This window comes from Carcharhinus amblyrhynchos, chromosome 13 (genome assembly GCF_965287045.1).
Source record: "Carcharhinus amblyrhynchos chromosome 13, sCarAmb.v2.hapA, whole genome shotgun sequence".
Lineage (NCBI taxonomy): Eukaryota > Metazoa > Chordata > Chondrichthyes > Carcharhiniformes > Carcharhinidae > Carcharhinus > Carcharhinus amblyrhynchos.
The window spans coordinates 26,915,076-26,940,392 of NC_137336.1; the positions used below are offsets into that span (position 1 = coordinate 26,915,076).

Sequence of the window (25,317 nt, forward strand, 5' to 3'; positions counted from 1 at the left end):
AGCCGTATATCAGCTTGGAAATTCAATTATGCTGAGGAATAAAGCAGGTAGTTGAAGATCAAATATGGCTGGCAAAGTGCATCCTTTTGCTTCTTGTTAGAAGTGTATCATCCATTGTATTAGTCAGGGCTGCTTACCAGGTGTTCAGGATGCTTGAAACAGACTTTGATCCAGTTCGTGTGCAAATCAAAATTCTAATGCCAATTTTGACTGTCAATGGCCATATTGTGAGCTGTGCATAATGCAAGGAGTTTGTCCATGTGTTCAGCTTGAAGGAAATGCTGAAAGTTGCCACCCAAAAAGGTTTTCAAAACAAATTTTGCTTACCTCACTATGAAGCCAGGAACTGCAGAATTGCTCGTCTCAGTTCTGTATGAAAGCTATGTGCCAGTTGGTTCATCCACTGTGCTTTCCTAAGACCCCCAGTCAGTGTGTGAACTGGCTCCTCCTACTGCCCATCGCAACCCATGAACTGCCTCTGGGGAAATGACATTGCACAGCTTATCGCAATGAGGCCAGTGGACCAGTTAGTCAGGATCCCACCACCAGATTCATGGGCACAAAGCAAGATCTCATTTACACCTCTACTGCACAAGAAGAGTCATGGTTAACCGCAGCAATGGGGTAAGCTTATTGGAGTGGAGCTGACATGGAGGTTGAAGGGAGAAATGGGAAAAAAGGAGGGGACAGAAACATGGCAACAGGAGGTCGAGTAGCAATGACAGGAAGTGTGCAGAAATAAATTGTTTCAATTTTTTGGAGAACATAGTTGGGTACATAGGAAAGGCTCTGCTGATGGAAGTTTAATCAATTAATATGTTGTCTTCTTCAGAGGTAATCTCAAGAGATTGAGGATGACTTGTTTCCACTCCAGTTTGGTGGGTTTTGAGGTAGCTGATGAGTCCAATATGCAATTTGCAGACTGTCACATGCAAGGCAGGTAATGTTTAGCAATTTGTGTTCTCTCTCTGATACCTCAATTTTACCTCTGCATGTTCCTGATGAAATGTCTTGATTTGTTCACTGTCTTCTGTTGTAATCTGCCTTTAAGAGACAGCAACATGACATCACCAGAAAGGGAGTATGTCATGTGATCCAATCTCAGGTCCACTTTTACTTTGAGCAGAATGCAGCACAGCTCTGATATCTTCAAACCTAGGTATAAATGTTCTTATATACATTCGTCTAAATAAATGAATCCACAACACATTTAAACAATCCCCTACCACAAATCACAGAATTATAACAGCACAGAAGGAGGCCAAAGAACAAAGAAAATTACAGCACAGGAACAGGCCCTTCGGCCCTCCAAGTCTGCACTGACCATGCTGCCCCGGCTTAACTAAAACCCTCTACCCTTCCTTGGACCATATCCCTCTATTCCCATCTTATTCATGTATTTGTCAAGACACCCCTTAAAAGTCACTATCATATCAGCTTCCGCTGCCTCCCCCGCCTCCCCCAACAATGAGTTCCAGGCATCCACTATTCCCTGTTTAAAAAATCTGCCTCGTACATCTCTTTTAAACCTTGTCCCTCGCACCTTAAACCTATGCCCCCTAGTAATTGACTCTTCCACCCTGGGAAAACGCTTCTGACTATCCACTTTGCCCATGCCTCTCAATCTTGTAGACTTCTATCAGGTCACTCCTCAACCTCCATCATTCTAGTGAGAACAAATCAAGTTTCTCCAACCTCTCCTCATAGCTAATGCCCTCCATACCAGGCAACATCCTGGTAAATCTTTTCTGTACCCTCTCCAAAGCCTCCACATCCTTCTCGTAGTGTGGCGACTGGAATTGAACACTATATTCCAAATGCAGCCTAACTAATGTTCTATAAACCTGACTTGCAACTTGACTTGCCAATTTTTAAATCCAATGCCCCGGCTGATGAAAGCAAGCATGCCGTATGCCTTCTTGACTACCTTCTCCACCTGCATTGCCATTTTCAGTGACCTGTGTACCTGTACACCTAAATCAATTTGCCTATCAACACTCTTAAGGGTTCTGCCATTTACTGTATATTTCCTATCTGTTTTAGAGCTTCCAAAATGCATTACCTCACATTGTCCAGATTAAACTCCATCCGCCACCTCTCCGCCCAAGTCTCCAGCCGATCTATATCTTGCTGTATCCTTTAATGGTCCTCATCACTATCCACAAATCCACCAACTTTTGTGTTGTCTGCAAACTTACTAATCAAACCAGTTACATTTTCCTCCAAATCATTTATATATATTACAAACAGCAAAGATCCCAGCACTGACCCCTGAGGAGTGCCACTTGTCACAGCCTTCCAATCAGAAATGCACCCTTTCACTGCTACTCTCTGTCTTCTTTGACCGAGCAGTTTTGTATCCACCTTGCCAGCTCACCTCTGATCCCATGCAACTTCAATGGGCCATTTGGCCCACTGTGTCTGCACTAGCTCTCTAAATAAGCATCATGATTTAATGCTATTTCCCTGACTTTCCCCTAACCCATGCATTCTCTCTATTCATGTAATCATCTAATGACCTCGAGTAAACGTGCCTCCACTGCACTTCCAAGCTGTGCATTCTAGACCTGACCCACTCATCATGTGAGAAAGGTTTTTTCCATGCATCGTGTTTGCTAATTTTACAAATCACTTTAAAATTTGTGCCCTCTCATTTTTGATCCTTTTACAAGTGGGAGCAGCTTAATAGAATGATAGAAGAATCATAGAATCCCTACAGAGCAGAAGGCCATTCAGCCCGTCGAGTCTGCACTGACCACAATCCCGCCTAGGCCCTATTCCTATAACTCCACATATTTACCCTGCTAATCCCCTGACATTAGGGTCAATTTGGCATGGCCAATCAACCTAACCTGCACATCTTGGGAGTGGAGGAGGAAAACGGAGCACTCGGAGGAACCCGCGCAGACACGGGAGAATATGCGAACTCCACACAGACGGTGACCTGAGGCCGGAATTGAACCCAGGTCCCTGGTGCTGTGAGGCAGCAGTGCTAACTGCTGTGCCACTATGCCAGTTCTCCGTATGTACTCTCTGGAGCCCCCTCATGACTTTAAACAAGTCTATCTAGTCTCTTCTTGGTCTTCTTCACATCAAGGAAAGCAGTCCCAACCTCTCCAATTTATCTTCATAACTGAAGTTTCTCACCCCTGGAACCAATTTTGTAAACCTCTTCTGCACTCTCTCTAATATGTTCATATCTTTCTGGTGCAGCAGTCAGAACACAATATTCCAGCTGAGATCTAACTCATGTCTTGTACAATTTTCACATTATCTATTTGTTCTTGCACTCTGTGCCCCTGTTATTAAAGCCCAGATTGCTATGTGCTTTATTAACAGCTTTCTCCACCGATCGCGCCACCTTCAATGATGTATGCATACATACACTCAGGACCCTCAGTTCCTGTACCTCTTTCAGTATTTTATCCTTTATTTTATATTGTCTCTCATGCTGTTCCTAGCAAAATGCATCATTTCACACTTCTCCCCTTTAAACTTCATCTGCAACCTTTTTGCTCACTCAACTAACTTGTCCATGTCTTTTTGAAGTTCTACATTGTCCTCTTCACTTTACAATACTTCCCAGTATTGTGATATCTGCAAACTTTGAAACTGTCAGCTGCTCATCAAGATGTAGATAATTACTTATATATCAGAAAAAGCCAGAGACCCAATACTGACCCCTGAAGAACAATTTTACAAACCTTCCTCCAGTTCAAAAATCTCCATTGACCATTCCTATTAGTCAGCTAATCTTGTACCCACATTGCTACTGTCCCTTTTATTGCATGAGTTATAACATTTCTCACAAGTCTATTGTGTGGCACTGTATTGAATGCCTTCTGAAAATCCACATCAACAACATAACCCTAATTGACCCTTTCTGTTACTTCCTCAAAACGCTCCAGCAAGTTAGTTAAACACCGTTTCCCTTTCAGAAATTGACACTGACTTTTCCTATTCAAGTTACATTTTTCCACGTGACTACTAATTCCATCCTGAATAGTTATTTCTATGTCTTGCCCACCACTGATGGTAAACTGACTGGCTGTAATTGCTGAGGCTATCCTTACAACCTTCTTGGAACAAGGGCATAACATTTTCAATTCTTCAGACCTCTGACACTTCCCCTGAGTCTAAAGAAGACTGGATTATTATGGCCAGCACCACTGCAATTTCAATTCTCACTTCCTTGAATATCCTCATGTGTATCTCATCTGGTCCTGGTGCCCTGCCAACTTTCAGTACCAACAGTCAATTCAACACTTCCCCCTTATCAATTTTGACCTTTCTCAGGACAGGATTTCCTCAATTGTCACCTTATGCGATTGATGCCTTTATATCATTATTAAAAACACAACACCTTCTTGAATGAGTGTACACCATTTTGGTCAGTTGCAAGCCAGGGTCTCCCATGAATTGACAGAGATGTTTGACCTCTTCAGGGATGCTTTGAAGAAAGCCCTAAGGCATTTCCACTATCCTCTTGGGAGCCTTCTGCCACAGCGGAGTTTCAAGTAAAGTGGTTGCTTTGGGAGTTTGGTATCGGGAATACAGACAATTTATGGCAACATGGTTATATTCTGCAATAGCAAAATACTGCACATTTGCAGGAAACCCAAAATAAAAACAGAAAATGCTGGAAAAACTCAGCAGCATCTGATGGAAGGTCATCAATCTAATACCGTTAACTGTTTCCTGCACAAATGCAGCCTGACGTGCTGTGTATTTCCAGTGTTTTTGCTTGTATCATTGCTTTTGCACTATTGATTTTACTAGAAGACCTTCCATTAAATGGATGAATAAGCATTGCAAAGTTTTTTTTAACAGCATCAGGTCCATCTTAACAAAATGGAGCCTTAACCTTTTAATAAGTTCCAGTCTTTCATTTTCCGATAATTTGAACAAAGCAATAACGTAATTAATCAACTTACCATTTGCCTTCATTGAGTACTTTTTCCCTTGTTCCTTTGAAATTAAAATGCAAAGGATAAAGGTTTCAGGCAGCAGATTTCTGAGGTGGTGTAAATGAGCAATTCATATAATGTGGATTTGCAAAATATGGATAATAAAATGATCCCCCTGAACAGAGTTTAACAAATTTTACAAATGGCTAAATTCTAATCAGCTAAACATCTCTTGATATGTGCGTAAATAATCCACTTGTAAATCGAAGGCAAGCCGAATATGCTGAAAGCTATCAATAAAATCTATTCAGAATACGAACAGAAATATAGCAAAAGGTGATTATGCTGCTTTTCTACATCACGGATCCAGACCATGTTCCCTCTTCTGTATTACATTGGTGCAATAAATGAGCCAAACTGAAGGTCGAAAAGTAATTAGATATCTGTCTAAAGCAAAGTACAATCCAAGATTAGGATTATCTCAAAGACTACAGTGAGGTGTTGATTTGGATGTAGGATGCTGCGCCTTATCTTAAACTGCAGGTGTCTGATTTAATTAAAACATCTCATTAGCTCAACTGAGATATTTTAACACTCTAGAAATACACCTAATGCATTGCATTTACACAGCGATGACTCCACGGGATATATAATTGCTTAAAGAAATTACCAACATGTTGTCTGCAAACAAAAAAAACACAAGCCTAGCATGCAGATTTAAAATGTCAATCTATTCCAGAAAGCTCGTTTCAAATCTTTTTTCCCTTGTTTAGAAACTTAACAGAATCACATAAGTGCATATTAAAAACACAATTTCATTATTTGAAAATTATATCACTAACAGAAATTGTTATGATTTCTTACTTGCCTCGACACCCTACTAAAGGAATACAATGGTTGACGAATCCTTTTGCCACTAAGCTTGTACCACCAAGTCTCATTTCTATTACAAGGAAAAATTACTGGACTTGGATTTTCCGGATGGCAGGTGCTCGGTGCTTGTCATTCGGAGAGTCGGCAAGGAATGGTGAGGGCCACGGTGGCACACTGCTGCCTTACAATGCCAGGGACCCGGGTTCAATTCTGGCCTCGGGTCACTGTCTGTGTGGAGCTTGCATAAGCAAACTTGTGTCTGCGTGGGTTTCCTCTGGATGCTCCGGTTTCCTCCCACACTCCAAAGATGTGCAGGTTTGGTGGATGGGCCATGCTAAATTGACCCTAGTGTCAGGCTGAAAATTTCCTGTCCCGCCCACCCACGGGAAAGAGAGACAAAATTCCATGAAACATGCAAAGATCCATTGAGTGCGAGCTAGAAACTCCAGTCCTGGGGCACCCCCCCCAGTTGGAAAGATGTTTCCAATAACATGGTGCCGACAGCTTCAACATCGCTTTCTCCACCTGTTGTTGCACTCTGCAAAAATACAGGGAAACATTCACCCTCAATCCTGAGAAGTGCTGTGATGGGAAGGAGCACAGGTCCTGGGTGGGGTCATAAGTGGGGATGATCCCACTGTCAGGGTAGGCCATGGTGGACCAACTGAATCGCGTCCATGAGGGGAGGATGCCCCTGTCCGAAGGAGCCTTCTGTTGGAGATCTGATGGAGATTGAGAGCTTTTTCTGTTTCCCACCTTCAATTAACAGGTGCCCACCAGCCTCAGAATTGATGCTGTACAGGAAAGGCCCTTAAGTGGTCGCTTAAGAGCCTTAGTCAGCGATGGACAGCCTTTCTGTCCGTCCCACTGTAAAATTGCATTTGGATCAGAGTGGATGGGATCTCGGAGGGAATTCCATCCATGCTATCTTACATTCCCCACTCCCACCTCAGAACCTGCTGAGGGTGTCTCTGATGTAGCTCAAAAACACAGGTAAGCCTGTTCCAATTAAATGATGCGCTAGGTTTCACAGAGGCGGGCATATTGCCCAACATTTCCCTTCGCCATTGCAAGAGTTGGCAGCTGACTGATGCACCTGCCCATGTCACTGCCATAGTGGCACTGCCAGTGTGCTAAACACAGTAAAAAGTCTGACAACACCAGGTTTAAGTCCAACCGAAACTTAAACCTCAGTCCAAACTTAAACCTGGTGTTGTCAGGCTTTTTACTGTGTTTACCCCAGTCCAACGCCGGCGTATCCACATCAGCGTGCTAAACAAGCAGAGAGTGGGACTTCCGCCTCTCAGTGTGAGGATTTCCTGCCAGTCAAGTACTGGCTGCCACCTCGCAGTCACAATAGCACCAAAACTCAGTTTCTGGGCCCGTGGATGAAGACAATATGGATCCTGAAGAGAGGTAAGTTGGCGTGATGGATGGGGAGGGATCAGGAGGCTGGGGAAGGGGCTTAGTGGTGCGGGCGTTGGGAAGGAAGGAAAGTTGGGGGGGGGGGGGGGGCGGTGTTTGGTTGGTGTCATATTGTGTGCTTCCCCTTAAGTGCACCGGGCACCCCCTTCCTTCCAGAGATGTAAGCAATCTCCTTAAAAAGGCCTGCCTACGTTCTCACACCAAATAATGGAATGGGCAACATGTTATTATGGTCAATTGGCTTGATAACAAGCTCAATTGTCTGCTTATATGGTCAGCGGGTTGCCTATCATGGCAACTGCCCACCTATCACGCCACAGAGGCAGCTGGAGGGTGGGTGGGAAGATGGTGGCCTTGTCATCCCGAGTACTTCAATGTGCCCCCTGCCAAAAACATGTCCAGGGCCATCCCCACACCCCCACTTCTTGCTTTCAGACAACCACACAACCTCAAACAGACCATTGTTCGCAGCAAACTACCCAGCCTTCAGGAGAACAGTGACCACAATACCACACAACCCTGTCACAGCAACCTCTGCAAGACATGCCGGATCATCGACATGGATACCATCATCACACGTGAGAATACCATCCACCAGGTACATGGTAAATACTCTTGCAACTCGGCCAACATTGTCTACCTGATACGTTGCAAGAAAGGATGTCCCGAAGCATGGTACATTGGGGAGACCATGCAGACGCTACGACAACGGATGAATGAACATCGCTCGACAGTCACCAGGCAAGACTGTTCCCTTCCTGTTGGCGAACACTTCAGTGGTCACGGGCATTCAGCCTCTGACCTTCGGGTAAGCATTCTCCAAGGCGGCCTTCACAACACACGACAGCGCAGAGTCGCTGAGCAGAGACTGATAGCCAAGTTCCGCACACATGAGGACGGTCTCAACAGGGATCTTGGGTTCATGTCGCACTATCTGTAACCCCCGTGACTTGCCTGGGTTTGCAAAACCTCACTTACTGTACTGTCTGGAGACAATACACATCTCTTTAAACTGTGATCAGTGCTCCTACCACTCACATTATCAGCCACTTCAGGTCTTGAACAGCAGGTTGGGTGTGGGGATTCGCATTTTAATCAGTAATCTCTAAACTGTCTGTGCTTTATATGCTCTGTCTGAGGCCAGAACTCTCCATTCACCTGACGAAGAGGGTAACCCCTCGAAAGCTTGCGAGTATATTATCAAATAAATAGGTTGGACTAAAACCTGGTGTTGTCAGACTTTTTACTGTGAAAAACATGTCCGCCAGAGGGGCCATAAAATCCGGCCCTACGTCAAAGGATTAGAGGGGAGACCTTTCTGGTTCAATGCCTCAATGAGCCGGTTCACTTGAGCACAGCAAAAATTTCAGAATCAAGAAGATTGTACTGTTGGTTTGTGGGAGAAGCTGCCTTCGAGCTAAGTGGAAGAGGAGCTGGGTGAGGTGCTTCACAAATACACAGAAGTACATTAAAAAGTTGAAGGGTTGGTTGTACATTTTGGTTCCAGACTGGAAGAAAGTGGCAGGATAATAATAACAGAAAAGGTGCTTTTGACGAGATTGTCACGTACAAGACACTGCTGCATTGTCATCCTTAATCAGAGCTGGAGATTGTCCTACCCTCCATCATTACAGACACTCACAGCGGCAGGTTTGCATTTTCACCAGGCAAAAACATAATGAATAAACTGCCGGGTAGAAAATCCACAGTCAGGGATTGATTGGAGTATGTTTACGGCTGCACGCAATGAAGGCAGTACTTAAAATGATCGCTGATTTCCTCAGCCTTAATTGGCCATCCTGGCCAAACTTGTTATTTGCCTCTGCAGGAAGGCGGTAATCTCCCTCTGATCACAGGCTTCTGAAAACACTGCTTTAATCTGCTTTTCATGCTCACCAGGACTTCGAGAAACATCCAAAGAGTTCCGTCATGCTAGATTCAGGTGACCTTCAGGTATATTTAAACCTTATGAAAATATAAAACATATACATAAACTATATATATATATATGTTGTTGGATAAAAGTAAATTACTGCGGATGCTGGAATCTGAAACTAAAAGGGAAAATGCTGGAAAACCTCAGCAGGTCTGGCAGCATCTGTAGGAGAGAAAAAAGTTGACGTTTTGAGGCCTGATGACCTCTTGTCGACAAAGGGTCATCTGGAATGTCAGCTCTTTTCTCTTCTTACCGATGCTGCCGGACCTGCTGAGATTTTCCCGCATTTTATCTTCCGGGATATATATATGTATCATTCTCAGCCTGTCACTGCAATTCACAATGGGGCTGTCAGGCTGCGGAGTTCATTGTACTTTGTCTCCTAACCAGCATTGTCGACTGAATACAGTACAAACTAGCAGTGCTGCGATGATGACTGCTTCCCATTCACCAAGTCTTGTTTGATTATCCCTTGGAATGGAGTCAAAAAAAAAATTACCATAGATTGTGGCATCAACCTTTGAAGTGTTGGGAATTGCATCGACCTATGCACCAAGTATAAGATGTGAACCACCGGTGTTGGTGTGGGTGGTCGTCATTTTAAAATGCAAAAAGAAATAATATTGGTAATTCAAACTCAATTAACGTGACAGCTCTTATTGAGTGAATTAATTTTACAAGGATGCCTTTAACCGCAATTAAAAATGCTTTTAAAAATCTGTTAAATTCACTGTCTTTGGCATCCAACGCAGAGTTCATCGAATTAATTCCGAGTCACTTCAGATGTGGCATCATCCTTAGTATCCCCTTTGGTGTTTCAGTTTCAGAATCCTTCCTCTTCAAATAATCATCTCCCTCTCCATCCACTGAATTGAATGTTTCATAATTTTTGAACCATCTGACGACAGTTTGTGCATCAACAGCATCCCGTGTCTTGTTGACGAAATCAAGCAAACCGTCAAGCAAGATGCACACTTATTTCCAGTCTTCTGAAAGGCTTTTTCTCTGTCAACCATCCACCTATTCTATGCTCCGTGGCCTAGGGCTTGGCTCCTCCCCCTGTGACTGGGTCCTAGGCCTCCTAATCCGCAGGCCACAATCAGTAAGGAGAGGCAAGAACACCTCCTCCACAATCATCCGCAACACTGGTGCCCCACAAGACTGTGTCCTCAGCCCCTTACTAAATTCCTTATGCATTTATGACTGTGTAGCCAAATTCCCTTCCAATTCGATTTTCATGTTTGCTGATGATACCACCATAGTGGGTCAGATCACAAACAATGATGAGACAGAGTACAGGAAAGAGATAAAGAATTTGTTGAACTGATGCAATGGCAATAATCTCTCCCTCGATTTCAACAAAATGAAGGAGATTGTCATCTTCAGGAAGCGTAGTGGAGGACATGCCCCTGTCTACATCAATGGGGATGAAGATGAAATGGTCGCGAGCTTCAAGTTCCTAGGTCACCAACAAACTGTTCAGGTCCCTCCATGCTAATGTTATAATTTGGAAAGCCCACCAACACCTCCACTTTCTCAGGAGGCTAAGGAAATTTGGCATTTCCACTACAGCTCTCGTCAACCTTTACAGATGCACCATAAAAAGCATTTTTTCTGGTTGTATCAGAGCTTGGTATGTCTCCTGCGCTGACCAAGGCCTCAAGAAACTACGAAGGGTTGTGAACGAAGCCCGTGCACATGCAAACCCGCCTCCCATCCATTGACTCTGTCTACACTTACCGCTGCCTCAGAAAAGCAGCCCATATAATCAAGGACACCACGCACCCTGATGTACTCTCTTCCACCTTTTTCAGTTGGGAAAAAGATACAGAAGTCTGGGTCACGTACCACCGACTCAAGAACAGCTTCTTCCCTGCCGCCATCAGACGTTTGAATGGACCTATCTCGTATCAAGTTGATCTTTCTCTACACCTTAGTTATGACTGTAACACTCTCTCGTTTCCTTTTCTAGAAACGGTATGTTTTGTCTGTTTAGCAGAGAGGCAATGGCCTCATGGTACTATCACTAGATTATTAATCCCAGCTAATGTTCTGTGGACCTGGGTTCAAATCCCACCACGGCAGATGGTGAAATTTGAATTCAATATAAAAAATTATCTGGAATTAAGAATCTACTGATGACTATGAAACCATCATCGATTGTTGGAAAAAAATCTGGTTCAGTAATGCCATTTAAGGAAGTAATTCTGTTGTCCTTGTCCAGTCTGGCCTAAATGTGACTCCAGAGTCACAGCAATGTGATTGACTCTCAAGTGCCCTCTGAAATGGTCTAGCAAGCCTCTCAGTTCAAGGGCAAGTAGGAATGGGCAATAGATGCTGGCCAGCATTGCCCATGTGCCATGAATAAATTAAAAAAGGCAATACTTTTCACTGTATAATATAATAATATGTGTCAATGATAAATCAAAGATTCTTGAATGGCTTGCTGAAGCACAAATCCAAATGTTGACCTCCAGGTATGAGACCACCTGAGTATAACTGCAATCTATCTGTTACATCTTTGCAGGCATCTCTTGATTGCTTCAGTTGTGTGGGATTTGAACATGTCTCATGGTAATAAGTTGCATTGTTTGCTTTGGCCACAATGACACCTAATCCACAATTTCTTTCCATCCAACTGTTGTCATGGAAATGTAAAAAAAAACCCTGCAGGGAATTTGATTTTTGGCATGGTTTTACGTTTGAAAATTACCATTGGCTTTATTCTAATTCTATTGGTCAACTGCTCTGTGGTTTTCACTCCACTCCACAGTTTGGCTGTGAAAATGTTGAAATTCATGTGCATTTCATCCAAGTTGCCAATTTGACATAACGGGTACTCGGTTTTTGCCATGGTTGGATGATGAATTGTTAGAAATTGGTATTTTTGGTATTGAGTTTTGTTCTACAAAGTGGCTAAACTAACTAGCTGTTGCCCTGAAATCTTCACTAGACCCAGGATTTAATTTGACCCAGTTAAGTGCCTATAAATCCATTCCCTTTCTGTTGATGAAGTGACAATACTGATAATTCTCAAGGACCCACTCCAATACATGCTTCTCAACTCAGGCCAGTGGCTGCTTCCCATTTTCATGGCACATTTGATCTTGGGCATCTTCTTCAGGGCAAATTTCGTCTTCTTCCATTTCTGCCCCAGTTTTTCACTGAATTCTCTCGCTGCTGCAGTTATATAATGGTTTCAGAAATGTTACGGCCTTTAGCTTGAAACCAGCTTCATACTTCATTTTCTTTTTGCCTTGGGTTCTACTTCTGTTTATTGGTCATCAAACAAACCCTGCTCTGTGCAGCCTCTAATGCATTTTCTCGACAACACAGTCCCATTGGCAGCACCTACCAAACCCATGACCACAACCAACAAGAAGGGTAAAAGCAGCAAATTGGAATGCTGCCAGCTGGAAGTTTCCCTCCAAACTGCTCACCATCCTGATTTGGAAAAATATTGGCCGTCCCTTCACTGTTGCTCGGTCAAAATCCTGGAGCTGCCTCTCTAATAGCACTGTGAGTGTACCTACATTCCAGGGACTGCAGCTGTTCAAGAAGGCAGCTCACCACCACTTTCTGAAGTGCAACTAGAAATGAGCAATAAAAATACTGATCTAGCCAGCTATGCCCACATCCTGTGAAATGTAAAAATGCAATTCTGAGACCAACTCCTAAAGTGAGTCTAATATACCATAGCAAAAACGTGGGTAGGCATGCACACCAAGTATTGGCCTAAACATGACTTTTGATGTCAGAAACTTAGGTCGTCTTACATGCCAGTTTGGTTTATACACTGTGATTATCACAGTGGCATAGTGGTTAGCACTGCTGCCTCACAGCACCAGGGACTTGGGTTTGATTCCTGGCTTGGGTCACTGTTGTGTGGAGTCTGCACGTTCTCTGTGAGTTTCCTCCGGGTGCTCCAGTTTCCTCCCACCGTCCATAAGACATCCTGGTTAGATGCATTAGCCACGCTATATTCCCCTGAACAGGTGCTGGAGTGTAGTGACTACAGGATTTTCACAGTAAGTTCATTGCTTTGTGAATGTAAGCCTGCTTGTGACACTAATAAAAAAAAATTTAAAAAGGGCAATATGTCTGCTGCACCACATGCTTTCTAAGAACAATGTTGGATGAAGTTTGTGTTCAACAAAATGGAAAAAATGGTACTGCTGGGGAATGTAACACTTCCCATATTGTTAAACAATGAGACCATCAACTACTCCCAGATCAGGAAATGCATAGTCAGGAGCAGAGAAAGATACCCTACACTCTTCCCCAACTGTATGCCTAATTGTAGGGAAGCACGCCCTTCTGTGTAAAATAGCTTTACTGTCTTACCAACAGAATGAATGACTTCTCTCAATGAGCTTCACAATTTTGTGGCAATTTGATTAATCTTGTGTTGTTTTGGCCTAAGCACCAATTTAAGAAATCATTTCCCATTGGATGTCACTTCAAGGAGGAGGAACTTTCAGTTTTATTCCCTTTGATTTATGGTATCTCATCCTTTTAAATTTGATTTGATCTGAGTGAAACTGAATCGTTCCAATTTACGCAATGCATTTTCATTCAAATCATCTGAGAGTTTAAATTGACGGAAACCCCTCCTCCAAGCTTTTCCACCAATGTTCATCTGAATAGTTACCAGAAAGGCTTCACAAACTATACAGTATATGTTATTTGGATATAACTTAATTCGTCACATCTCAATGTATTTCCTAGTTTGCCACTGAGCCATACAGACCAGGAAGATGTCACATTTAGTTCCTGATAGTCGCTGGGTGATCAACAATTGACCAGATTGTTTACTTCTGCTCCTTTTTCTTGTCCTTTTCATTTTTATGGCCTCAGCACCTTTGAGCTAAAAGATGTGAAAAACTCAATTACTCAATTTCATTGGCTGGCGGATGGATGACAGCTCGGCGGGGGGGTGGGGTGGGGGGGGGGGGGGGGGGGGGGGAGTCTCATAAAATAAGATAGGATGGTCCCAGGGCAGGAAGGTGAAATGTGGGTGTGAGGGAGTGTACTCTATCAAGAGTGCTCTTATGACCTGGGCCATCCTACCCTTAAGGCTCAGTGACCTGTGGACCTCCCTCTCCAACTCCTGGCCTTTCCCCCACAACCGGACTGCACATCTTGCCTTCCCTTACTTCCTGTTCTGGGCCCTTCATACCTTCTTGGACCTTCAGTTCGTAGGACTTAGGCAGTTGCACTAAAAACCTCCTCTCTCACAATGCTGAGCGTCCTGATTTTCCCCTCCTGGTCACTGCAGCACTTTTGCAGGGAGGGCTGGAGATCCGGTCCCCAGTCAGATTGATCGGCAGCCCTGCAAGGTGTGATGTCCTTCCGACTGAGAGCAGAAGTCTCCCCTTATTCCAAATAATGCTCAGCCAAGGCTGGACTTTCTCCCAATTGAGAGAAGTTCTGCTTCATTCCAACCAATGCTTGTTAGAGTGTAGAATGTCAGCGGAACTCTGAGGTGGTGGCGGGTATGTGCTCCCAAGGCTTAGGCCTCCAAATGAAAAATAAAATCACTCGGCATCACTTTCTGCTGAACTGTGGATATTTTTATTGCTGGGGACCCACATCCACGAACGACCGGGTTGAAAATCAGCCGTGCAGGAGAGGAGGTTTTTAATCCCAAACAACGTGAACCTAGATCTCGTCTCATACCAAGAGATAAAAGAATAGTGTGCACGTATGGTGCATTAACCAGTCCCTCATTATTTTTGTCCAAGTTGTCCATTGTTACAAAAACAGAAAATGCTGGAAAATCTCAGCAGTTCTGAAAGCATCTATGGAGAGAGGATAGATCCAACGTTTTGAATCTAGGTGACCCTTCTGATGAGGTCTTAAGCTCTGATGAAGGGTCATCTAGACTCGAAATGTTGGCTCTATTCTCTCTCCACAAATGCTGTAAGGCCTGCTGAGATTTTTGAGCATTTTCTGTTATAGTTTCAGATTCCAGCATTCGCAGTGTTTTGCTTTTATCCATTGTTAAATGTCTGTCACACGGAACAGACTTTCAAATATTTGGCAAAAGTTTAGTGTATTGTGTGAAGCATTGAATATTTCAATACTGAAAATATAATGCGCAGTAAGACAGACAACTCATCCTATAACATCTTCTTGCAGCGAGAGATGTTGTGTGAAAACTTTATTCAGTCCCTATAACGATGTGTTATTTGTAAAGCAACTTGGGACTTGGAACACATGTTTATATTTCAACTTTCATCTGCGCATTATTCATGGTTGACATTTTAATTTTATGGTTGAATTGACCAACTATAAAACGTTGAAAAAGATCAAACTTCTGTAAACATGAAATCTGTTTACCAGAGAAAATGATTAAAGGTTTTCCTTCCCAAAAAAAAGTTATTCTTGTTTCCTTTCTTGATCCCCTCCAGCTGGAGCCAAGAGGTCAGGTGTAGGATCTTTCCTGACTGTCATCACTGACACCATCAAAGTGGCCACCACGACGGAGGCGGTTTGAAGAGAGGTAACTCCCCATACAAATTTCCTTGTCAGAAATCGGAGTTTCTTTTTATCGTACTATGTCTTAAACTAAGACTTCCACATAAAAGGGAATTGTGATGCAAAGCCCATGGCAACCATTCTGAGACACAGCATGGAACACAGCGTTCCGAAAATATGCTATACCATGGCAAGCCTACATTTGATCCATTTCTAATGTCAGAATCCAGAACTATAGAGAATCACTTTGTAATCGGACAGGAGATAGCAATAGATCACTATTTCCTCAGATCACCATGGCACAATCTGATAGCTATTTCAGTTGCTATGTTGTAAAAACATTTCTATGTCCTGTACCATTTTTTATGTCCTATTACTGTCAAATTTAGAATGGGACTGGGAAAATCTTTAGACTAAAGGGGAAATTACTCATTTAAATTGCAAGGTGTATCTCTCAATGAATTGAACTTAGTAAAATTTGGGATTTCGAAGATCATAAAATGTTTGGAAGTATGTACTTGCGATTTGTGATGCCCCTTAAAACCATTAATAGAATCTTGTTTTGCCATTCAATGAGAGGTATTCAACATTCTACAGACATTTAACCGAGTTAATATAAGCATCGAATCATTAGAGAATACCTGGAGAAAGAGAAAGCAGAGGGAAGAGCAGAGAAAACCAGCCCTGAGAAAGAAATAGCTTGGAACACAGGTGTGTAGAAAATGGAGACGTATAAAGGCGGAGGGACTCAAACTCAGAACAACAGAGAATGTGCCAAGATTACATTCTTTTCTGTGGTAGTGGTTACTTGAAAGTGCCATCAGACCACTCCTGCTTTGGATGTCAACTGCTTGACTTACCATACTAATTTCCAACTGTTGGTGCATTTAATGCAGAGTTATCACCTGTAACTCTTGCACAAGGTGATAGAAAACAAGAAGAAAACAGGCACAGGCAATCAGTTACATGTTCAAGGAGACAAATAGAGAAAGGGGGACAGCAAAACAGAATCAGCAATGAAACTCCATGCATCACAAGGAGAACCATGGGTTGGAATATCCATTGACAAGTTTTAAAGGGCATCAACTTATCAACTCATAGTGACTTTTAAATCTCTTTTGATGTTAGGATAAAAAGACATTAACAACCTAGCTCATATACATGCTTCATTGTCCAGAATATCGACATCCAAAAGCAATATTCAGGATCATTGGGTGGAATTTTACTGTGCCGGCCACCACGGGAATCGGAGCGGGTGAGGGATGGACAATGGAAAAGTCTGTTGACTTCAGGCGGGATTTTGCGGTGTCAAGACGAGCGAGGCTGTAAAATCCCGCCCATTGTATCTGAGTTTGTATCATTAACAGGCAGGTGATATTCAACACATAATGCCACAGCATATGTTTGATTATTGTCACCGACATGAGGGTTCAGCTAAACTGATCCCTGTGCACTCAGCAAGTGAAAATAAGCCACCCAGCTGAGATAAAATGCTGAAATGGCTTTCACAATCAAACAGGTAACATAACCACTTCATTCAATGAGAAAAACACCAATAGACCATTACTCCAAAGAGATCATTTCATCTTATTACTCCTCACTGATGGAGAAAATTGTCTAATGGAATGAAATTGTACAATATGAATAACAAATGCATTTTTATAATGAATATGAAATGTATTTAGCCCCATCTTAAAGATATTGACCTGTTTAAAGTAAATCGGATAATATTTTATTGCAATAACATATCAAGGAATTACATTTGTTACAAATACTGTGTGGCCTAATTTCAACCCATAACTACGTGTAATCTGTAAAATGTCAGCTCTTGCTTATAACACTGGATGGCCCTCCCTTTGATACACTCATGATTTTTAGATTACTTTTATCTAAGTACTTTCTTCCCACACTGATTGTATTATTGAGCTGAAACATTCGCTGCTTATTTGCTGAATCTTAAATGCACTTTCTAAAATGGTTGGCCAACATAAACATGACATTTTTGTTTACTGTTCTGGATTCTGACCATAAATAGATTTACTATACGCTGGGAGCAAGTCATGTCCTCTGCTGTCTGGCCTACAAAAATAGTACGGCTTCTCAAGCAGAACAAGGGTAGAAAGGCACTAAAGGTGAGAGTGTTCCTCTTTAGTGAGACCAATGTAAAGAACCTTCATGAGGAACGTCATTGCTTTCCTATACCTTGATGTAGGGGGAGATTTTCCCACCCGACTGTGTCAATTTTCTAGTGCAAGAGGGTGGGAGAACCTTGCGGTTGGGCCGTGAATGCATCTCCACTGCCGTCAGATCTACGCTGGAAACTGGCCGGAAGACATCTCAGTTATTTAAATGTAATTTAAATTCAATTAGCAGGACTTAAGTCTCTGGGCCCACGAGCCTCTCCCCCATTGCTAAATGTTTCATGCTAGCGGACATTACACCAGCTCCCTGCTTTCGGGGAACTCGCGGCCCATCCCCGCTGGAGTGCAGGGAGGGGCAATTGGAGCCTCTGAGAGGACTGGGCGGTGAGGTGGCTCCCCCTGGGCATAGGCATCCTGTTCGTGCTGGCCTCTGCCCCCTGGCACTGACCAAGGGGAAAAACGCCAATGCCCAGGCGGCAGCTTGGCACTGCCTGCCAGGCATTGGGTAGTGCCAAGAGGGTGGAATACATGGGGGCAGGGCCTGATTGGGGAGGGGCCCACGGTGATCGGTGGGGGTGAAGGGACCCGCTGCCACTCTGCCATTGGCCTCAGTCTTGGCAGGAGGGAGGCCAGCAATTGTGGCAGGCTGGGATGGGGGTCAGCCAGGAGGAGGGGTCTACTGGGAAAGGGTGAGGTCTGCCTCTGGGGAGGGGGGAGGCGGGGTCAGATTTGGCCCAGGAATTGTCGGGGGGGGGGGTGGCTGCAACTGGGCTGGGTGGGGGGGGGGGGGGGGTGGGGCGGGCGCGGTGGGATGGTGGAGGGGCAGCACTGCAGAGGTTCCAGGCTGGCCAGCAATTGGGAGGCTGACAGTTTGGCACTGGTTTCAATCTCCCGGGTGGTAATAGGCCCCACCCATTCGTTTTTAATGATATTCATGCTGGGAGCCTCCACAGTGCACAGAGTGTGGGAGATTCTTCTCTGAAAACTCACTGACAAAAAAAACAGCATGAATTACTCCAGTTTTCCTGCAAATTCAACACTTCAAATGTTTTTGGGAGAATTCCGGCCACAGTGATTGGAAGTTGGTGATTGGCACACTGTGCCTTGGAGAGCTGGGAATTAGATACTACAAGGGAATCTCGAAAATAATATATTATGGCTGCAATTTTCCATGCCTGTCCACCAGTGGGATCTTCCAGCCCTGCTGAGGCCAATGGACAGTGGGAAACTTCCTGGTGGGTGTGGCTGGAGAATTCCAGCCAGGGGGCAGAAATTCCCCAAAAATTGACAAAGAAAAGGTGTGATTTCCATCGACCCCAGTGGCTTGACTGCATTTTTCGAAAAATTTTATTTTCCTCATGTTGTGTCACACCTGAGGCACAAAGCATCTGATTCACCCAGCCCCTGCGTCATCCGAGCGCTTCAGTGAAGGGGATTTTGCATTTAAACAGCTCCACAGTATAGATTCATAGAATCCTACAGGGCAGAAGGTGGCCATTCGGCCCATCAAGTCTGCACCGGCCACAATCCCACGCAGGCCCTATCCCCGTAACCTCATGCATTTACCCTAACTGGCTGCCCCTGACACTAAGAGGCAATTTAGCATGGCCAATCCACCTAACCCGCAGGAAACCAGAGCACCTGGAGGAAATCCATGCAGACGCTGGGAGAGCGTGCAGACTCCAAAGGCACAGTGACCCGCGCCGGGAATCGAACCCAGAGAGAGCGCTTGCCCTCATTCGAGCCAAGAGGATGGCAGTGAGGACACCAGCTTGTCAATTTGCAGAGGGGGCCCTTACCTCTCTCTGGAGGAGAGGTGGGGAACAATTTACCTTTGAGTTGGCAGGAGGCCCTCCAGCAAGGCCATGAATCGCAGCTGGGAGATGGTGGCAGCACTAGTCAGGGCTAGCAGCCTGACCCAGTGGAATGGGAGTACAATGTCGCAAAAAAGATGAATTACTTACAATGATCAGCAAGGGTAAGTACTCACTGTCTCCTCTTGACAGTCCACCCTTCCATGACCCCTGGAAGCTGCCGCTTCCTAGGTTCCCAGCACCCAACATCCCAGCATTATCCTCAAATCCCTCAACACTCTTCATCAGAACCCCTTACTGCTCAGGTGCCGTGCAAGTTGTCATCACTCTCTGACCCACCAGGCATCGGCTCACATTATCCCCTTTTATGACCCTGCAGAAGAAGATAGGCCACAACTGGAGAGAGAGAAGACGGGTGGTGGGATGCCCGAGCTGAGGATCCCAACTCCATTTGAAGGGAGAGTCCTGAAGCTCGTGGGGGAGGGGCGGGAGTGGGGCCTGCACTGAGAGCAAGGTGGGCCTGCGAGAGAAAAGTGAGGAGCCACTGCACCATCCTCACAATCAGCAATCTTGCTGGCGCAAATCCCGTTCTTGGCCTCTCGCGAGATTTAGCAGCCATTGTGGGATTTGTGCCCGTGGCTAACAGACCCACCAAATCGTGCCCATAGTTTCTGAACTCCCTTGGAATTAGGAGGACATGACTTATTTATTAACTGGGTAGAATAAGTTTCTTCAAAAGACAGTGAAATGCTGCTAATTTTGGAAGCCCAAGAGGAAAGCTTATATCTACTCTCTCGGATAAAAACTGCATCTAAGAGGCATTAAAGCAGACAAATGTGAAGGTGTGGATATTGTCACCGTGAAATCCCTAACCAATCCCCTGACCAACCACCCTCCCCTCACTAATACCCCTGGCCTTACAACTCACTGCATTTCCCTAGGAGACTTGGATTATCATGCTCCCCTTCCCTCAGGGAAATATTGTCTTGCCTCCAGCAACATAGAACATTACCATGTGGCTATACATGGAATCACTGTGCACCCACGCATGCCTGAGATGGCAACTGGAAACATTAATATTAAATTTGAAGACGTGAAGAACAACATTTAAATGGGGTAATTAATCAAATTTTCAATCTGCAGCTGATGACTTCAGTTTTTTTTCATTTAAAATGATGTGAATATCTTTTAATGTTCCCTATTTTCATTCAAAGCTGTATACAACCTCAGCGAAGAATCTAGTATGTGACCTCTTTCTGGAACTGGCTGACAGGAGACACAAAACAGGATGTCAGCAATGATCTTTCCTTTGTTCTGCCACCTTCGCAGTCTGCACTAACAGAATCATCAAAGATAAGACTCAACAGTGTGAGGACAGAAGGAGGAGGTCAATCTCCATGTCCCAACACAGTCGCACTGCCTTACACACAGAAATCAGATTCTATGATAAGACTACTGTATGGAAATCACACCACAGCACCTGGACTGACTTCTGACAGTGTTCTACTTAAATTTCCTGAATTGAAGCATACCTAAGTAATGGAACAAGATGGACTGACATTTGAATGCTGGGCAGATAAGTTGGCGATTGAAAATTATTACGCTTGTGCTGTGCCAGATAAATCATTTGCACCAGATGCGTTTTTACACAAGGCCACAAACATACTCTCCTTAGTCAAGACTTACGGAACGCTGTGTAGAGTTCCTCGAGTGTCAACACCCTGTCATTATTGTAGTCATCGTACTGAAGAAGATCAAATAGATTGCAGTCAAATGGGTCGCTATCAAGGGCATCTTCCGTCATTGCCTGGCAAAATGAAACATGGCTTGAGTAAACTTTAGCAAATGCAAAGGTTTCACTTTTATAACCAGAATTTAGTGGAGGAGTTAAATTTCCCACACTGTTCTCACTAGACCATGTTATGCAGCTGTCCTGCCTGAAAGGCAGCAAGTATATCATTCACAAGCTTTTGCTCTGCTCCATGTAACTGTATGAGAATAGCCCTAAAAAGTGAATCTTTTCTGGTTTTGAGCAGAATGCTTTTGCTTCCTTCCTTGGGTCAGATTGGAAATTCATTTTACAATAAGTCACGGTGTAAGCAGATTGCTACATTGATAGTGTCGAGTTTCATATATTCATAGCATCACAGGATAGCCCTGCTCACAGCGTCTGTTTCAGACACATTCCAACAGCACCCATGATGAAAAGATTGTGGGTACAGGCATTGTAATTTAACAACCTTCTGTAATCTTAAATCATCACAGCATCAATCACCATAGTTTACAAGGTTATGGACCAAGTGTTTGGAAATGGGATTAAGTAGATATATGCTTGATGGCCAATGCAAACAGGATGGGCCAAAGGGTCTCTCTTTGTGCTGCAACTGACTGTGATTATTTTAACAGCAATAATTAAGATACAATCAAGATACATTTACAAAAGAAACTGGCAGTATTTGTTCCAGACTGCAGTACCTTCCACCATATCACTCTTTCTCTGCCACAGTCTATCATTCTCACCTTCACAGATACACGTTCTGTCTGTTTTTCACACCTCTTTCTCACATTCTCACACACAGACAGACAGACAGACACACACACACACACACACACACACACACACACACACACACAGTACAGATGTCCAGCACTGTGCAGTATAAAATAATTTTATTCTTTGCACACTGAGATTTCTCTCCATTCTTCCCTTTGTCAACATCTTTCAATCTATGAATAGGAGTTCTAATCCAGAGAGGTTAAAAACATTCACAGGATCGTACAGCCCAGAAGGAGGCTGTTTGATTCAATGTATCTGTGCTGGAACTTTGAAAGACCTACTTAATTAATCCCTGCTGCCTCCCCAAGGGCCTGCAATTTCTTTCAAGAAAGTATCTATTTGATTTTGTAAGATATTATTGAATCTGCTGCCATCACCGTTTCAAGCAAAGCATTCCAGATCATCACAATTCTTGCTGGAATAATTCACACAGAAGGCTTGTTGCAGCAAGGACAAAACGGAGGGGAAGATAACAGCTTGTAGGAAGTAAATATGAGGCAGAAATAATCTATCAGCAGAATTTTACCATTGTTTTGTACTGTGGGTGTGGCAGTGGGTGGGAAAAGTGACACTGAGGATACCAGCACCAACGGCAATGTTCTCCACAATATGGTTAAAATTATAGTGTAAAGAATTTCACGGGGTGGGTCTCATGATGTCACACTGATGGGCGGGCTCTGATTGAGCCTACCAGTAGAGGACGATCTTACCAAAAATTTCTAAGTGCCAAACGAAGGTGAAAATGGTTGAGAATTGTGCCCATTTTGTGGGTGAGCTCCCAGATGTAATCGTACCACACTTAGTTGAAAAAAAGAGCCCAGATGTGATTCTTGCAGCAGTGGGAGGGGCAGAGCCCATTCTTGCCAGGAAGCCGGTTGCTGAGCTCTAGGGGGACCATTGCGCAGGTGCCCCAATCTCCCAATGCACTGCAGCAGTGCCCAGGGTACTGCTCGGGTGTGACCATTTCCCCCAAGTTCCTCTGAGAGGTATATCTGCTATTTGCATGCCGCGGGAAAGTAGCTGTAATGCACATTAAGGTGCCCTCACAGCTAGGTGAGTGGGTGCAGGGTAGATGATCAGGCCTGATAATGAGATTCAAATTTATTATAATCGTGTCCCTGATGTTGAATGTTGGGATTCCCATTATGACATTGATAGGTGTGTGGTCTTAAGCGCAGGGAAACTTCTTCCCAATGTAAAATGAGCCACTCACAAGATTGTCCACTCCTGACATAAAAAACCTGCCTGAGAAGATCCGGCATGGAAAATTCAGCCCCATGTAATTTTGCTAAGTCAATCTGATTGGCAGTATTCCTGATTCTTATTGACTGAATTCATTAAGAACAACCAGCATGGGTTTTGAAAAGGCTGTCACTTTTGACATATGTAATGGACTTCCTTGAGGAAATTAAATATTGTAAACACCATGTATACATGGGTTTGTAAAAGGCATTTGATGAGGTACCCTATACAATGCTCATTGATAAAATGTGACAGCATGGATAAGAAGTTAACGAAGGACAGAAAACAGAAATGTGGCTATGGATGTTTATTGAACAAAGGTGTAAACAATGGGGTTCCCATGGGTCAGGACTCAGACTATATATATTAGATATACCACTCAGGTCAGCAAAGCCAAAAAGTTTGAAAAAGCAAAGCTTCATCTTAAACAAAAGTGTCAACACAAGAAATCTCTCTAAAGCAATGACAGATGCTAGAAAGCTAAATCCAGCAGATGTCTAGCAGACATAGGGCAGCATGGGGGCACAGTGGTTAGCACTGCTGCCTCAGAGAGCCAGGGATCCTGGCTCAATTCCCAGCTTGGCTCAGTGTCTGTATGGAGTTTGCACATTCTTCGGGTGCCTGCATGGATTTCCTCCGAGTGCTCTGGTTTCTTCCCACAGTGTAGGTCAGGTGGATTAGCCATGGGAGATTGCCCCTTAGTGCGAGAGGGACTAACAGGGGTTACAGGAATAGGGCCTGTTGGGATTGTTGTCGGTGTAGGCTTGATGGGCCAAATAGCCCCCTTCTGCATCTGACATTGCCATTCTTAATCTGTGAATAAACCAATCTATTACTTTACAGTCACATTGATTTTTTTCTCTAAAATTAGCAAAGGAAAATATATCTTTAAGTGTTTGTGATATTTCTCAATCATTCTCACCATCCTCTCTTCAGTGGACTCTATTCTATTCCATCATTGCTGCCACAAACCTCTCAGACTTGCAACAATTCAGTGGTGTCAAATTCCATAGCGGTGAATATGACCATGAATGTGTAAAATGGACAATGCAGCAAACTGACAGTGCACTTTTCATCTTCACTGTTTAGGTGGTAATCAAGTGAATTGTACTGCTTGCAAATTGTTGAACTGACTTAGCTTTCACTCCACAGTTATCGATTAAGCAGATCCATGGCAACATAAGAAATGGGAACAGGAGTAGGCCGTTCAGCCCGTCGAGCCTGCTCCACTATTCATTACGATCATGGCTAATTATCCAACTCAATAGCCTGATCCTGCCTTCCTCCAGCTTCCTTTGATCACCTTTGTCCCAAGAGCTATATCTAACAGGAGCTGTAGAGTGAGTTTGGAGATCCAGTTAAGATGACCATCAAAGAGGACGGTGAGAATGGTTCAGAAATAATACAATTAAAAACTTAAAGATATATTTTCCTCTGCTAACTTTAGAGAAAAAAATCGATGTGACTGTAAAGTAATGGGTTGGATTTACCCACAAGATTAGGAACCCCAATGTCAAGTCTAAATGTGGGTCCCAAGCCTACCCTTGCTGACAGTGAAAGCAGTGGCACTAACTTTCAGGAGATGGCCTTCTATATGTTAGCCTTTCCATTCATGTTTGAAGAATAGAAGGTTGTGTAAAGCTTTGGTCCCCTTGTCTGAGGAGGGATGTAGTTGCATTGGAGGTGGTTCAGAGGAGGTTCTCTAGATTAATTGCAGAGATGAGGGACGGAGCATTTTCAGCCTATACTCCCTGAAGTTTGGAAGAATGGGAGGCGATCTAAATGGGGTGTACAAGATGATAGGGGAGATTTGAGGTGGTGGAGGCTGCCTCGCTAAATATTTTTAAGACGCGGGTTGATGGGTTTTTGATGAGAGAGGGGATTAAGGGTTATGGGGAGAGGGCGGGAATGTGGAACTGAGCCACGACAGATCAGCCATGAT

The 25,317-nt window shown here is 43.8% G+C and overlaps 1 protein-coding gene across 3 annotated transcripts in view; it reads right to left on the reverse strand.

The window, feature by feature from the left end:
• The window catches only part of LOC145351477 (follistatin-related protein 5-like), a 490,544-nt gene that overhangs the window by 164,353 nt on the left and 300,874 nt on the right, over positions 1-25,317 (reverse strand). For all 3 annotated transcript variants that reach the window (XM_080201073.1, XM_080201071.1, XM_080201072.1), the window contains exon 6: positions 21,263-21,383. In XM_080201073.1, coding sequence (XP_080057199.1) covers positions 21,263-21,383 — 121 coding nt within the window. The remainder of the gene's footprint in view (positions 1-21,262; positions 21,384-25,317) is intronic.